At 39.5% G+C, this 17,938-nt stretch overlaps 1 protein-coding gene across 2 annotated transcripts; it reads left to right on the plus strand.

Annotated features, from left to right (window-relative positions):
* The first annotated feature begins 358 nt into the window (after window positions 1-358).
* ehd2b (EH-domain containing 2b) lies at window positions 359-8,333 on the plus strand. Of its 2 annotated transcripts, none has more exons than XM_083552681.1 (7): window positions 359-649; window positions 2,104-2,466; window positions 2,588-2,764; window positions 3,916-4,031; window positions 4,673-5,085; window positions 5,928-6,092; window positions 6,429-8,333. In XM_083552681.1, the coding sequence occupies exons 2-7, from the start codon at window positions 2,246-2,248 to the stop codon at window positions 6,984-6,986; spliced, it is 1,650 nt and encodes a 549-aa protein (XP_083408807.1). In that variant the 5' UTR covers window positions 359-649; window positions 2,104-2,245; the 3' UTR covers window positions 6,987-8,333. The 2 variants fall into 2 exon arrangements, with proteins under 2 accessions (XP_083408807.1, XP_083408808.1); XM_083552682.1 differs by having other exon boundaries at window positions 3,916-4,013.
* Window positions 8,334-17,938: the final 9,605 nt, after the last annotated feature.

The raw sequence follows: 17,938 nt of genomic DNA on the forward strand, positions 1-17,938 counted from the left end.
GATAAACCGGGGGATTACTGTCCTTTCATATTACTTTAATTTATTTCGTTTACCATTTTTGGCCACAAGGTGGCGACTTTTTCCATATCAATGTTGTGACTGGTGTCATGGGTTGTGAAGGGCTGGGCCAAAAAAAAAAAAAAAAAAAGGTAATTACATTCACATAGGCTTCAGGTCTCATGTTTTCATGAATGACGTTAACACTCATTTAGGCTACACAAAACAAGCCAATGGGCCTTTTTACATAATAGTGCATTGTGCAGAGAAGCCAGCACTGAATCATGATTTCCACTCCCAAATCATTTGACTCCTCCTTTATGGTGCACAACTGGTGTTTACCCTGCCTCCCTTACCTATCTGTTCCCAGTCTGTAGTCTAAAGCTTAAAACAATGAGCTATCCAATTTGAGCCTGGAGTGTGCAGTGGTGGGAAGGTTTTTGTGGTGGAGAAAAAGAGAGGGGAGGAGACCCAGGACATTTCAGTGCTGTGTGCGTAGTTAAGACACGTCAAGAGCTGGTTCAAAAGCTTATTTGTAGAAGGCAATTATTTTCCTTAAAATAGGTATACTTACATTTTATAACCGTTTCTGCGGTGAAGCATTGGTGTGTTTTTGTGTTTTTGGTTTATTTTTATTACACCAGCATAACAGGTAAGAATAATCAAAGATATAATCGGATTATACTTTGTTGCCTGTAATAGTTGCATTACATTTTAATTCCTTGTTCCTGCATATGTAAATCGTTTTCTCCTGTAATACTTGACTGTTACGTATTCTTTCATGGGTGTCTATAAATATAGTAATATTTATAGTAAATGTGCCCAGTTTTTATGTCTGCTTTTTTTTATACAACACAGCCGCAGTAATTGAAAATCATGAGACAGTGAAAAACTGCCAAAACCTGATGACAAGAAGTATGCAGTGAGCCAAATCCTTAAAAACTGGAATCTGTAAGCTGTCCTTGTATTCTGCTGATTAGGCGAGAGCATGTTGCGCTTTACGCTTCTTAAATCCACCCTGTGAATCTACACTGGTTTTAAGACTGAAGTGAAATGCACAGCGGTCTGCGCTCCATCAAGATGACTGCAACAAGGAATTTTCCATCTCCTGTGCAAATTTTTAGACTTGTTAGAAGTCCTAGACCAAAAGCTCGCTTGTTTTCTCAGATACAGCTGGAGATGCTTTTAAACCAAGTCACTGAACACATTTGAGCTTTAAAGTTTCAATGTGGCTTTGTTTTCCTTCTGGAAAAAGAGAACTCCTGAGCTATCCGTGATCATTGGTTATGTTGCCGCAGCCAACTTGAAAAATATTAAACCCACAAAGCAAGGGTTGTTTCAGAAAAAAATATTGGGAAGAAATACATATTGAGTAATATAGTTTTGGATTAAACAGTAGCACAGCACTTGTATTGTCTGTGGATGAACAATCTGTTAATGTATTCTGATTTTAAAACCATATCACTATCTTACACAACAGTGGTGTTTTTCTAGCAAGATAAACATCATAGCTGGTGTTTTCTAGTCATTACATTGATCTCTAATCGAAGAGTCTCTTTTCTGTATACAGAAATGAGCTATGTACAATATGTGGATGAAAGGGGGTGTGTGTGTGTGTGTGTGTGTGTGTGTGTGTGTGTGTGTGTGTGTGTGTGTGTGTGTGTGTGTGTGTGTGTGTGTGTGTGTGTGTGTGTGTGTGTGTGTGTGTGTGTGTGTGTGTGTGTGTGTGTGTGTGTGTGTGTGTGTGTGTGTTTGTTTCCGAAGTGAATGCCAACATTTTCCAGGCACAGGCCTTGCATTCTGCTTTCTGATTGGGGTAAAGGGAATGCACAATATCCAAAAGAAAAGACGAGTCATTAGTATTGGAATGTAGTCTATCGTCTAAATAAAATATCCATCTCATTGGACTTAACAGGGCAGATTTTCACTTGTACTTCTTCGTTTGCTAATGCGGAAATAGTTTACGTTTGAGTTGCCCCTCAACGTTTATAAGAAAGGGAGGATACCTTAGTACTACAGAGAGAAATGAGATTTTAAATCCCTGAAGCCTGTTTACAGTAGTCAATATTATTAACCTTATCCTGCTTTTTTGCCCCCTAAACTTAGGAAGCAGATCTACACTACCACTTTGTGTAAAGACAGGAAAACATAAGAAAACATAAATACACAGCATCCAGAACAGACCCTTAAATTAAGTCAGTGAAATAAAACCACTATCTCCACGAAACGAACCCGCAATCTCCACAATATGTCTCGCTGGGGGAGGAAGAACGTCAAGAAAGCCCCTGAAGTGATCAGGACGGTTACGGAGGGGTTGAAGTCGCTGTATCGCAAGAAGCTTTTTCCTATTGAGGAGTATTATGGTTTTCATGACTTCCACTCACCAAGTCTGGAGGATGCTGACTTTGATAACAAACCCATGGTGCTAGTGGTTGGTCAGTACTCCACAGGAAAGACTACATTCATCAAGTAAGATTAATAATTGTTCATAGTTGGGAAAGAAAATACACAGCATGCCTAAGATGTATTGGTTCTTAAAAAACAAAAAGAGGGGGACATAAAGGGGAATCTGTTGATCTTGTTTTTGCAGATATCTTCTGGAACAAGAGGTGCCTGGAAGCCGGGTGGGTCCAGAACCTACCACGGACTGCTTCACTGCCATCATGCATGGTGATATGGAGGGAATAATCCCTGGAAACGCTCTCATAGTAGACCCCAACAAGCCTTTCCGCAAACTCAACCCCTTCGGAAACACTTTCCTGAACAGGTTAATCAACAATTGTTCTTACACAAACATGCTTTTTTTTAAATAGGAGAAGCTGTTAGTGAGAGTGGAGACATGAGACATTTCACTCAATCCCCCCTCCTTCAAGAGGTAGGCAGAGTAGCGAGCAAGAGGTAAGAGAAAATCATTTTTGCTCCATGGAATTTCAAGTGCCTGTGCCAAATTTCTGAGGGAGGAGCGACTTGCCTTATTTGTAGAAGCATAGAGAAAGGGTGAGATATCACAAGAGATAGTTGCGAAAGCTAGTGCACTACAGCAGAAGTTGCACTGCAGCGCAGGACATCTTTATAAATGTTTTTTTTTTTTAGGGGGTCGGGGTCTATACAGAGCAGAACAATTTAAATGGATAGAATGAAGTCTGATCGATTTATAGTTGATTGATCAAGACAGGATATTTGCTTAAGGCAGATATGTATATTTAAAGCAGCTGACATATGATATATCCATGTATTGATTTCACCACTGTATATTTAAGCATTTTGCATAGACAAAGGTCAAATCAAAGTTAAGTCTGAGATACAGGTGACTTGAGTATTTAGTGCTCTGTACAAACATAGTGCTCTCTGATATTTCTGGTGTACAGTGATTCTATCCATATAATACCCACCTCAGAACATGGGTTTTACATAGTTCCTTGTGTTTTTCACAAGTTTTATTTTTATTTTTTTATACACTGGGAATCGGTGAGCTTGATAAATACATTTAGAGGAGGAAGTGGCTGTGTTGTTTTAAGCATCCGATCATTAGCGGGCCACATTGTTTGATTCTGGCAGCACTGATCATTTTCCTTCAGGAAGCCCCTGTGCTTTTAGAGCACTACTTCCACACAATGGCCCGACCTGGGAGGGGTGCAGACCAGAGTATATGTTAGATCACCTCACACAACCACGATGCATGTGGACTGGAAACTTCTGCATAGCTTTGATTCAATCCAAGGTCCTCGAGAGAACAACTGTCAAGACTTTACTTATTGTTTATCACGGTGTGTTTAAAAAGGATGCATGTTTTTTTTTTTAGCAGTTGGAGAAATTAAAGGAAAAGCAAAATTTAGAACATGACATGTCAGGAAACATTTGGCTTTTGACTTCTCACTTTATGGCACAGTGTTGATTGTTCTCACATTGTATTGTTAGATTCCAGTGTGCGCAGCTGCCCAACCAGGTCCTGGAGAGCATCAGTATTATTGACACCCCTGGCATCCTGTCGGGAGCTAAGCAGAGAGTGAGCCGAGGTGAGGCCAATACTAAAGGTGAGGGGACAGTAGTGTGGGGAAAAGGAAGAAACTCCACCCTCAAGTAACTGCACCCTCAAGTAACAGCACTCATTTGCATTGTCACCCTGCACCATGCTAGTTCTCTGTCAAAAAACTAGATAACAAAATAAGTGAATGAATAAGAGAACCTGTACCTCGTGAGGAGTCAATTCTTGCGAATTCCTTCTTAATGATAAAACGCAACTAGACCAAGAGCATGTGCTCTAACAGAATCTCTACTAATGCTTATCATTTTGCTTTGTTCAGTTTCTACCAATTTAAATATCACGGAGTTGATATGATTTCAGCCATTAGTCTTTTACGAGAATATATGCTTCAGCTTATGCCTAGTTTATCTACAATATTTTCTTTCTTAATACAGCTGTATCACATCTGACACACTGAGTGGGAGAGTAAAACACAGGGTGTGACAGCGAGGGAGAGGGAAAACTAGGAATGCATAAGCATGGCAAAGATGAACAGTAGGAATGAAATGAAAGCCACACATAGATAGAGGGTAACTAATAGGATGTAGCTTCTATTTTATTTCTAGTAAACAAAGAAATAGTGTTTTGGTTAAAGCTGTAAACAAGTGTATACAATAGCTTTCTAGTAGTTTGTCTATTGTCTTCCTATAGGCTATGACTTCCCAGCTGTCTTGCGTTGGTTTGCTGAACGAGTGGACCGAATTATTCTCCTTTTTGATGCCCACAAACTGGAGATTTCTGATGAGTTTTCAGAGGCCATAAGTGCTTTGAAGGGCAACGAGGACAAACTACGCGTGGTGCTTAACAAGGCTGATATGGTTGGGACGCAGCAGCTGATGCGAGTATATGGTGCACTCATGTGGTCCCTGGGAAAAGTGTTTGGGACCCCTGAAGTGCTAAGAGTATATATTGGCTCATTCTGGTCTGAACCTCTCATGGTCCCAGACAACCGGAAGTTGTTTGAATTGGAAGAGGAAGATCTTTTTGCTGACATCCAGAACCTGCCACGAAATGCAGCTGTACGCAAGCTCAATGATCTGGTCAAGAGAGCTCGTCTAGTGAGGGTGAGGTATTTTATGTTGAATAATTTGTTGATGATAGTTTCATTACTAATAGGTTCATGTCTCTTCTGGCTAAAAACAATCCCCTGAAATAATCAGAAAATAGATAACCTTTCTTTTAGTTTCCAAATTCATGTAAAAAAGTATAAAATTATATGAAAATAAAATAACCAGCCAGATTTGTATACAGAATATGTGGTCTCTGTCACTTGACCAGTGCATGGTTGTTGCTGTTATAGTTTCTAGAGTTTTTAATGGTACAAAAAACATCAAGGGAGCAACAGTTCTGCAGAAGGAAATGCCATGGTGATGAAGGGGGTCAGAGGAGAGTGGCCAGACTGGTTTGAGCTGACAGGAAGGATATGGTAACTCATGTATTTGATCTTTACAAGTGTGGTGAGCAGAAAAGCATCTCAGAAGGCAACTATCTTCAACTATTATGCTATCCATTCTTTGCTGACCCCTATCACCATCAAGACATTTCTGCCTAAAGGACTGCTGCTTATCGGACGTACTGTAGCTTTTTTTATGATTTGTAAATGCTTTCACTTCAAACTATGGACATTCTTACAAGAAACCAAAAAAAAGTTTTTATTCAAAGTGCTTCAGTTGGGCAATGATATTATTACAACTTGCATATTTAAAGGCTTCTCACTGCATATGCACTGTACTTTGGCCACATGATGAATGAAGGTTATTGTCCCAAAGTGTATTTTGCACTCAAGTATCATTAGCGGTCTAGAAATTTTTTATTACTTTGTAATAACAAATCACTGAAAAATCACAGTTGAAGGGCTTTACATTTCTGAAATACATAATTAACATACACTATGCTTATTTTACAGGTTCATGCTCACATAATCAGTTACCTGAAACAAGAGATGCCTTCTGTCTTCAGAAAGGACAATAAGAAAAAACATTTGATCCACCAGCTGCCAGTCATCTTCTCCAAGATCCAGCTGCAACATCACATATCCCCTGGAGATTTTCCTGACTGTGCCAAGATGCAGGTCTGTGCAGGCTTAAACAGCTAGTGCTGCTTTCTTAGAGGCATTATTAAAGCTTTTCAAAGTCTTTTCAGAGTTAAGCTTTTTCTCAACTTGAAAAGATCCTTGGTGGGATGGAATTGTGATATCTTTACTCTTATCTGTGCCAGGTTGATGGAGTTATGTTATTCGTGTCATTGCCTAAACTACTTTAACTCTGTCTAAATTAGATAAAACATGTTAATGATGTATTAAATTCAATGTTAATACTACAAATGCCATCATTACAAGTGGTCCCCACTTAGCATTTAATGCAATTGCATTAAACTTTAAACCCTTTTCTTTGTTGTTGAATATAAGGAACTCCTGGAAGGTCAAGACTTCACCAAATTTAAGTCCCTGAAACCCAACATGATGGCTATGCTGGATGAGCTGTTGTCCAGTGACATTGCCAAGCTGATGCCTCTCCTTAGGCAGGAGGAGATTGAGTCAGGAGGTCAGCCGGGAGTCCAAGGTGGGGCTTTCCTGGGCACCCGAGCAGGACCCTTTATGGAAGGTGATCCATTCGGTGAGAAAGTTGAAGATGAAGCTGAGGATGGAGAAGTGAACGAAGACTGGATTGTGACTAAGGATAAGCCCAAGTATGATGAGATCTTTTACAACCTTGCACCTAATGAGGGCAAGCTGAGTGGCACCAAAGCCAAAGACTGGATGGTGAGCACACGGTTGCCCAATTCTGTGCTGGGTCGCATATGGAAGTTGTCAGATGTAGATCGTGATGGCATGTTGGATGATGAAGAATTTGCCCTGGCTAGCCACCTGATTGAGGTAAAACTTGAAGGCCATGGCCTGCCGCCTGAATTACCTGCTCGTTTGGTGCCTCCTTCTAAACGCAGACAAAAAGGATCTGATGCTTAGACAATACAAGCTGCCAATGGTGTCTCTGAGGTAGTTTTCTTGTCATAAAGTATATTTAATATGATTATTGGCATCCTTCTTAAAATCAAGCAAAAATTATTGTGTAGAAAATAAACATACACAATAATAAAAAACATTATACCCAAGCAAACTATAGGATTTATCCTTGCTCTATTTTTAACTAATTAATATTATTTTCCCTCAGAAATTTGCTATAATACTGATTTAAAAAAAAAAGCTGTTTAAAGCATTGGAAGAAATCCCTTTGTGAAATTGTATAACATAATGCAGCATGTGAGCTTTACATAGTTTCCTTAGAACTTTATGGTTATTTAAACCATTGGTAACAAAAAATGGACTGCACATTGATTCTTAAAGGCTGTTTTGTGCCTGACGATTCAGGGATTTCGAGCCAACCATACTTCCAAAGAGTTCAAATAAATGTTTACTACAAAGCCTACTGAAAGCTTGTTTTCTGAAATAAAGAGGTCTACATGCACAAACCAAAGAATATAAAGGACCTTGTACATGTGTCTACAAGTGTCTGCAAACTTTCTGTATTACAGGAATTGACTGACTGCTGGTAATCAATCTAGCACAGGCTTTGAAATGATTAATTGTGCCAATAATTTTAAAATCAGTGTTTTATAGAAAAATACATGCGTATTAATATATTTTCATGAAGGGTGGCAATAATTCTCCAGGGCTTTATGCCATGATATGTAAAGAAAAGAGAAATAAGAAAAGATCTTCCTGATTATTAAAGATTTCAGAAGTAAGAAACGATTTATATCTTTGGGGAAACTGGCAGAACTAAATGTGTGGGTGCCAGTATGCATTGAATTAAGAAAACTGTCTATGGGTCTGCACTGTCATAACTGTTTCAGAGCAGATCATTCTTGTGAATCACATTCGCTATGCAGCTTCACTGACTGTCTCTGTTTTTGTCTTTGTCTTTGTCTTTGTTGCTAAACACCAGTAATTTATATATATATATATATATATATATATATATATATATATATATATATATATATATATATATATATATATATATATATATATATATAAATAAAATCAAAGAGCTCATCTAAAAGAAATTGCATACAGTTGATATCCAGAGGTATAATGCGAAACAATTTTATGCCTAATAACTCAATACAGTATTAAAAAACAAAATGTGTAATTTGCTTAAATCATTGCATACTATGAATGTTTCTATTAAATTCCTTTATTAATGTCATGCATTTTAAACATAATTATGTTGTTGACTACTGTACAACACTTTCCTGATTGCTTTTGAATGAATTTCATTATTATTAAAACTAATAAACCGTGCTGATTTTAGATCTTTTGTTCGGTATACTGCTCCTTTTCTCTTTAACTAGTAACATACGTTTTCATAAATGTCTCTGAATGTCTGATTGCAGCTCTAACTTTAAAAAGCTCTATTCTTTAGTCAAAAAAATCGGTCCAATAAGAGAACAATGAAGACTATTGTATTTTAAAGCATGGGTTCCAGTGCAAAGGTTTTGCTGTGTATACATGTGTACACAAGATGTTGAGACCATATTTAATACATTTTATTTTCTGATTAAAACCATTTAAAAAGGGGAACATTGCAATGTTATTGCAGATGTATGTAGAAAGACATACATTAAAATGAACCTGCACATAAATAGTTATTCCCCTCCTCAAATATTTTCCTCAGTTGTTCTCATAGTGACAAACTCGATAAACAGTGAGTCACAGTCATCCTTGCCAAATCCCATACCACCATTTTCCATTTTCAAGAGTAACTGCTGCCCTCCCCTTTGTTTTACTTTTTTTCTTTTTAACACAACCTCTTTTATGTCTGTACGGTTATTTCTGCACATACGGCAGATGTTTCTAAAGGAAAAGGTAGGTAGTCAACCCGTCCCCCCATCACCGCCCTCCAGCACCCCTTCATGGAAATATACACAAATGAGAAACAGAATCGAACCACCCATTCCTCCACACTGACTGGTTTACAGTGTGACTCATGCATGAAGAATGTGGTGGGCTGGACTGAAGAAGTTATTAATATATCTTTTCCCCTAAGTTTTCTAAGGCACAGGCTGTAAACACTACATCCTTATAAAGGAGTTAAAAGCATGTCCCTATTTGGATTTTTCCCCCTAAGGCCATGGTAATACCCAAGCCTGTACTTTGTGTACTGTGTGTCTGAGAGAGTGAGAGAGTGAGTGAGTCACAGCACTACAAAGCTCTCAGCCAGGCAGTTGCTTGGTTTATATTGAGATAAATGAAAATTTCTCTGGATCAAGGTGCCTGCCAAATGCCATACATTCTTTTTGAAAGTTCTTAGAGTATAAAGTTTAGATTAAACACATACCGTAATTTTATTATGATTAGCAGTTTGCTTAACTATAAGCAATAGTTTATCTTTATGCCACACCAGGTCTATAAAGGCTTCCTGTGAATTTAGTTTTGTCCATTAGTTTGCAAACATTCTTCTAGGCTGTGATTAGCATTATCACATGAATCTCTTGATTAAAAGTGTTCCAGTTCACTCGGGCACTCTTCCTGAGTTCACATAATCTGATGACTGAACTTGAGCAATGGGGAGTATTACACATCCCGTTTGTTTGTTTTAGTACCTTTAGTACTACAAGTTCTACATCCAGTGGTTGTAATGGATATATACGTAGTAGAATAAAATGGTGGATAATTCACCATATGGACAAAGGTCTGTGGACAGCTGACTATAAGAATCATATCCTCCACTTTACTGAGAAGATATTTACGTCAACTTCAGCAGCGAGTTTTATCAATAATCTTCCGGAGTTATTGATATTAATTAGATCTCCGTCTGACCTGCAGAGCTCGACTGGGCCACTGAATGCCTAGAATCAATGTTCTGTTACACCCTAGATGATGTAGCTCTCCTTAAACCCAAAATGATCAGGGAGAAAAAAATTATAACGATTATTATAAATCCAAACTATTTTATAAATATCCCTATAGATACCACTTTAATTATAACAGACAATCAATTACAAAGTTTTAATCCTATTCAAGAGAATGACAAAATCATCAACTTGTATTCTCGATCCCTTGCCTACAAGTTTCTTTAAACAGATCATTCAGATCAAGTAATTGTGTCAGGGCTGGCTGGCAATGGGCGGGTCCAAGGGTGAGAGCGTGTTCGTAAACAGTCTGAGTTAGAAAGTCGGCAAACAGAGCAATGGGGGGAAAGAAAATCCAAAGCCGAGAGAAAGCGAGAGAAGAGAGCATGCCTGGACAGGTCTGAGGTTGGAGACATGGAAAGTCGGATGGGTCCATAGGATTCTGGGGAGATGTGACGTACTGCTGTGGGGTTTGTGACCTTGGAGATGGGAACCCATAAATCGAGGGTTGAGTTTTTTGCACACGTTTTTTTGAGTGGCAGGTTGCGAGTAGAAAGCCAGACCCGATAGTTGGGGCAGCCCATCGCTCGTAGCACCGGGAGCACTTGAGGAGGGCCGTGCGGGCTACCTTACACCCTCGCCGAAAGCACCTAAGCAGGGCCAGGGCAGATGGGAGGGATGTCTTAATCTCCTGGTTGAAAAACAGTGGGGGTTCGTAGCCTAACACAACCTGATAAGGCGAGAGGCCAGTGGCAGTGGTGGGTGGAGTATTATTGGCGTTTTTAGCCCAGAGAAGTTTTTCAGACCAGGTGGAGGAGTCTTGAGCACAGAGGATACAGAGGCTAGTTTCCAGGTCCTAATTAAGCCTTTCTGCCTGGCCATGGGTTTTTGTGGATAAGAAACTGAGGAAAGGCTGACAGAAATGCCCAGGAGATGACTGAACTCCTTCTAAAAATAAGCAGAGAACTATGGCCACTGATTGGAGACAATGTCCCGAAAGGCGAGACATTGCAGGCGAAAAACATGTTGGAGCAGGAGCTGGGCAGTTTTTTTTGGCAAAGGGAAGTTTGGGTAGGGGAATGAAGTGACCCACCTTAAAGAACTTGTCAACTACAGTGAGGATGGCAGTATGACTGGCAGAGGGGTAAAGTCCAGTGAAGTCCATGGCAATGTGCGACGACGCAAGCCCGGGTATGGGAAAAGGACAAAGGAGCCCTTTGGCCTTTGGGGGTCTTGTGTTGGGAACAAGTGGGGCAGACAGCAACAAACATACAGAGTTGTTTAGCATGTAAAATCTTTGTTGCAGGCAGCCCTCTAGGACAGGTGTGCTCACTGTGGCCTGCTCAATCGGGTGGCCAGGACGATGAAGACATCCAGGTTGGTTGGGATTTCCCAGGCGGCCATCTCGTCCTTCACCTGGGTAGAAAATTCTAGAAATTCTAGAAATGCTAGTAGCATCAGTGTGGAAATTAGCATACTCAGCCACCAACCAGTCGCCCTGTGAAGAAAACAACAGTCAGTGGGCGGCATCCTGCCAACAAATGGATGAACCAAGTTCCCCAGAGAAGGTGACGAAGGAGGAGCAGTGGGACGACTGATTTTCCCACTCTGCAGTAGCCCACCGCAGGGCCCGTCCAAATAGCAATGAGATGCCGTAGGCCATGTTCGCCCGTTTAGTGGAAAAGGAGGATGGTTGGAGACAAAAAATCAGACTCCACTGCTTGAGAAAGGCTCGGCAGAGTCTGGGTTTTCCAGGCAAGAATGACGGATGGACAATGTGTGGCTCCCTGGGCGTGGAAGCGCCCAGTATGGACTGGGCTTGCAGAATCGTTGGTGGAGCCGGCAAGTTGGGTGCTGCAACTGCTGGTGGATTGGGTGCGGCAACCATTGCCACTGTGGGAGGGCTTTCAAGACGTTGCATGAGCTGCTGAAGAGCCGTGGTTATTTCCTGGAGCCACTGCTCGTGGGTGGCAGAGACCAGGGCATTGAGGGTGGTTTGAAAGTCAGGAGGGTTCGCGGGATCCATAGCTAGCAAGATTGTTGCCACCGGAAGAACAACGCTAGTCCAGTAGGAAATGCAACAGGCAGAGAAAATAATCTGTCTGAATACCTATGAACACACTTATGTCCTGGCACACATGAGGTTAATTCCGACAGATCACAAAAATAAACAAAAAATAACAAAATAATAAACTCTTTCATTAGCACTGGTTATGTACCTAAATCTTTCAAACTGGCAGTTATCAACCCTCAAATTAAGAAACCTGACTGTGACCCTTATTAGCTGTCCAACTACAGGCCAATCAAACTTCCCCTTTATCTACAAGATTCTAGTTGTAGCACAGCAGTTATGCTCACACCTACTTAGAAATAACATTTTTGAAAATGTATCAGTCAGGATTTAAGCTTCATCATAGCGCAAAAACAGTGCTGGTTAAAGTGATAAATATTTGTTTTGCTCAACCTTAGTGAAGCTTTTGACAACATTGATCATAACATCCTCCTTTCTTGACTAGAAAATGTTGTTGGAATAAAGGGAACAGCTCTTTCCTGAATTAGGTCTTTTTTGACAATCAGATTGTTGATGTAAATGGTGAATTCTCAACCCTCTCTGAGGTAAAGTTTGATGTTCCGCAAGGATCTGTCTCAGTCCCATTGCTTTTCTATTTACATAGGCTTCCTCTGGGTCAAATTCTACATGCACATGGTATTCACTTCCATTGCTATGATGATACTTTTATAAGAGCCCTCAATAAATCTGGAAAATATGAACACCACTATCTCTTAAAAAGCCCCACAGTTATGGAACAGCCTTCCAATCAGTGTTTAGGACTCAGACACAGTCTCAGTGTTCAAACATGTTTATTTAGTCAAGCCTTTTATTGTTAGATTTTTCTTAGGTAAGGGAGCAGATCTGGAGGGATCATGGATATAGAGTGTTTAGTGAACTGAGATTTTTGAATGCTGTCGTCCCCTCACTCTCACATGTTCACTCAGGTCCAAGAAATTATGTCTATGTTACCTTTTGGCTCTCCCTTTTATTTATGCTGCCATAGCAAGTGTTGCCAGAGTCCCCAACTGCACAGTGTCCTAGTGTCCTTAACTTTCATACAACAATATTGATACTTAATAATCCATATTCCATAATCCATTTCTCTCTCTCTTTCTCTCTCTGTCAAGTTAAACACGCTCCTAAGATACTAGTGACCACTGTTCCTGCCCCTTTCCTCGGATCTGCCTGCTTCGTTCCAGCCGGCCTCTGGATGGTGTTCTCTTCTATTGGAGGCCACTCTGTGCAGCTGGGGATGGTTTCACATCAACAGCCAGGGGTTTCATGAAATTATGGAGTAACACAGGAGCTTTGAGGATGATTTAAACTCTACTTATTGTCAACAGTCTGCTACACTGACTCAGGGCTACAGTTTGCATTTGATTACTATCACTGCACACCTCAACAGCATTTAGCTGTAATAAATGGACATTCAGTGCTACCCAGATGAGGATGGGTTCCCTCTTGAGTCTGCTTCCTCTCAAGGTTTCTTCTTTATGTCATCTCAGATAGTTTTTCCTTGCCACAGTCGACACCTGCTTGCTCATTAGGGGCGAACTTCATTCTTTCTTACCACATTATCTGTGTAAAGCTGCTTTGAGACAATGTCTATGGTTAAAAGTGCTATACAAATAAAAGTTAACTGAATCAGATTGATATTCCAATATATTTTGGAGTGCTTGTGGAGGCTTGTGCACATTACGTCACAAAGACATTAGTAAAGTCAGGTACTGATGTAGGGTGAGGAAGTCAATGGTGCAGTCAGCATTTCAGTTCATCCCAAAGGTGTTCAATAGTTTCGATGTCAAATCTCTATAGCAGGCCACTCAAAATCTTCCATACCAAACCATATCTTCATAATGCTCACTTTGTTCACAGAAGCATTGCCATACACATCTTCATAGTGATCACTTTGTACAAAGGGTCATTGTACTTGTAATATTGGTTCTCTTTAATTAATCCTTTGTAACTTATACAGTCATGTGAAAATAAAAGTACACCGTCTTTGAATTATATGGTTTTAGGTGTCAGGATGCAGTAACAAAAACATCTAGTCCTTAGCAGGTCTTAGAAATAGCTAGCCAAAATGGAGACGCTATATGTAAAGCTTTATATGTATATGTATATGTATTTGTATGTGTATATAGCAGTTATACAGAACATTGCACTATTTGAGTTGGGGTGAATTAGCTGGGATGCCCACTCTTAAGACGATTTGTAATTCTGTTTTGTTTTGTTTTCTTGTGAATAATCTTTTTGACCCTGAATGACTGACTTAAATTTTTTTTGTAAATAGCCTTATAACCCTTCTCAAATTGATGAGCAGCAACAACTGCTTCTATAAGATTGTTGCTGATATCTTTCCTTTTTGGCGTTGTGTTTAACACACCTGAATTCTCCAGCTTAGCAAACTGCTAAAACTTTGGTTTTCATAGAAGTGGACTAACTTGCTGTTTCATTAATTTAAAGAAATTAATTAGCAGCAACCAGCTGCTCCTTAGCCTCTTAATTTCTATGAAAGCAGTAAGAGTGTAGTTTTTCCACACATGGTTTCTTCATTTCGAATTAAGTTTTGTAGAAAAATAAATATTTTGTTGTTGTTCATCTTAGGTAGTATTTACCAAATTATAAGACCTAATAAGAACCAGATGATTTTTATAATGATTATTATGATACACAAAACAATTGAATTCAAAGAGGGTATGCAGTTATTTATACATGACTATGTTCAATTGGTATGTCCCCTGAATAGTTCACTGGAATGTGCTCTTTGTGTTTTGTACTTATACATCATAAATCTGTATTTTCCACATTTAGTTACAAATGTTATTACAACCAAAAAAAGAATATTTAAAATAAAGCTTAGAGGTAGTATACTAAAAGGGGAAAAAAAGTTATATTAAGTCAGCCAGCTGAACACGAAATGCCATCAACAGCTGAAACAAACCGCAACAATTATACTGCCTTAATGCCAGCTACATAGTTACACACCATACCCTCTGCCTACAGGGGAATCCCTCATCATTAACAAGACAAATTTCATAACAATTTAGAAGCCTCGAATCCATCCTGCAGCCTGCATGCCCCCTGGTGGTAATTTATTCAGAACTTTAAGAGTTTTGTTGCTTGTGCATGTACAGGATCTCTGATTACATTTAGTAACAGTGGTTATGATCTAAGACTAATGATATAGTGATACATCATGTTAAATCAAGATACATCTATGTTAAACATAAAGACTATTGATAATCTTGGTTTTTACAAACTCCCCTAATTCTTCATGCACACTGGCTCAGTGGGGTAGCGTACTCATAGCATGGATTCCATACTGCATTTGTAGTTTGTTAAATCCAAATCAAGGCCAATCGATACATTTTAAGGCTATTTTTGAAGCACCCTTTACATGTGCACTACAGATGACTAGAGATGAGCTAGGAGGCAATGCAGTTTGAAAAAACATAAGCCACAAGCTGCCACTGACTGCCATGCAAAACAATTCTGCTAAGTAATTAAAGTAAATATGTTAGATGGGGATGCCTGGGAGTCCTGTAGCTACATCTCTCAACTTTACTGAATACAAATTGCATTATTTTTTACATCTGTTATGCTGTAATATCAAAGCCATCATAAATTAATGTTAAATACAAAAAGTGTGATGGTTACAGCCTACCACAATAACAGGTAAGTTGTCTCAGTAAAAGAAAGACTACATTTACACCATACGTACACCACTACAATTTACATTAGAGGCTTTTTTAGAGGAATGTATGAAATGCAAGCACATGATTGTTAATGTGTGGCACAGGCAACAGTTTTTTAATAAATCAAGTTCAATAGATATTTTTATATAAACACTTTGACTTGCAACTTGCTATACACTTGTTTTAGTTACAGTTGTTTGAGCTTTGAATGTATAGATCCATGTATCAAGTATAAAAATTATCTCCAGAACATTCAGAATTCTGTAATGCACCGGTTGGCATGCTATATCATGAAAGCTACGAACCTGTCAGGACCTGCTGTGAATTTCTCATTCTAGAAATGAAAAAAGCTTACAAAAATAACCCTCCCAAATCAAGCTTTTTTCCCCTTTAGTCTTAGGAGCTTAGAAGTTCGTGGAGTAGTAAGAGTGTGCAGGTAGGGTTTAAGTTTCAAACACGAAAATAGGGCTTTGCACACTGACATTTGTGAAAGATAAAAGCTAGCTTGAAAAAAAAAATTGACATTAAAGTCATGATAACCCAACAAAAAACCTCCTTGTATGACAAAGAGAAATTTGGTGGTGAAAAATATACTTACAAAAATCCCTTCAAAACAAAGCTGAATGTGCACATTCCCAGAAGAATTGAAAAACAAATGTATTCTTAGCACCACAGTAGAAACATAAAAGATAAGTGTTTAAAAACTAGAGTTTTAAAATAAAGCTTGGCAGGACAGAAGAGATGAAGTATTTTATAAGATACACCCTTGACCTTATTGGTAATTAAATACTTAAAAGACAGAGTCCACATTTGTTTTCCATGGAATGTTATCAAAGTGGCCATTCTAATAAGACACAACATAGGGCCTATAGGGAAGAAATTATCTCATTCTGGTGTCATGAACTGATGTCTAATTCTTCTGTCACTATCTGAAGGAGTAACAGATAAAACAGATACAGTAGTCCCAATTCTATTTTCAAAGGGATAGACAAAGAGACCGGAGAATTAACTGAGTCATTAAGAAGCAAATATTAGCTTATTAGGAATGGCGTTTATTACAATAGGTGCTCTGTCTAACCACAGCTGAAGTGAGGAAAACTCTTTACAGAGTTACCCCACGGAAGTCTGCTGGACCAGACTACATTTCAAGTTCACTGATGACACGCCTGTGGTGAGTCTCACCAGCAAGAACGATAAGTCAGCATACAGAGAGGAGATGCAACGGTTAACAGCCTGGTGTAGAACCAACAACCTGTCTCTGAATGTTGACAAAACTAAAGAGATGGTTGTTCACTTCAGGAGAACGACCACTAGCGTCCACTAATCATCAATGGATCCTCCATGAAATTTGTAAGAGCACCAAATTCCTTGGTGTTCATCTGGCGGAGAACTTCACTTGGCCGTTCAGCACCAGCTCCATCACCAAGAAAGCCCAGCAGCGTCTCTACTTCCTGAGAGGGCTGAGGAAAGCCCATCTCACTACACCTATATTGACCACGTTCTACAGAGGGACCATTGAGAGCATCCTGAGCAGCTGAGAAGATCATCGGAGTCTCTCTCCCCTCTATCATTGACATTTACACCACACACTGCATCCGCAAAGCCAACAGCATTGTGGACAACCCCACACATCCGTCACACACACTCTCTTCACCCTCCTGCCATCAGGAAATCGGTTCCGAAGCATTTGGGCCGTCACATCCAGACTATGTAACAGTTTATTCCCTCAAGCCATCAGGCTCCTCAACACAGAACTGAATTAAAACTCACGCACACACACACTCAACTGTGTGACTAAACTGTGTTACTGATTTGTACAACCCGAACCCAACACACACTCGTACTCACTTCACACATCCATGTCTTCAGTACCACCCATACTATATTACCTAACTATTACAAACTGTTTTACATGCTGTTTACAAGCTGCACATCTTTTTGACTGCCGCTATTGCTGTTTTGCACAAACCCTTTTTTTTACATTTTGTTTAACTACAAGGTACACTCCTGTACTCAGTTCTCTCTGCACACTACACTGTGTAATATACAGCAGGTTTACTGGTGGTGCTATTTTGTGTCTTGTGTTGTCTTACACTGTCCTGTATTGTCTTGCACTGTTTTGTGTTGTCCTTGCACTGTCTGTCTTTGCACTGTTTGCATCAGGTTGCACACGATGCACTTTATGTGGCGAAGACACTTACTAGTCCTTAGCTCTGCGTTTTCTGTTATGTAGCTTTATGTTGTTCAATGTAGCATCAGGGTTCTGGAGAAACGTTGTCTCATTTTGCTGTGTACTGAGTCAGCTATATATGG

The sequence above is a fragment of the Silurus aristotelis genome, assembly GCF_946808225.1.
Source record: "Silurus aristotelis genome assembly, chromosome: 10".
NCBI classification, from domain to species: Eukaryota; Metazoa; Chordata; class Actinopteri; order Siluriformes; family Siluridae; genus Silurus; species Silurus aristotelis.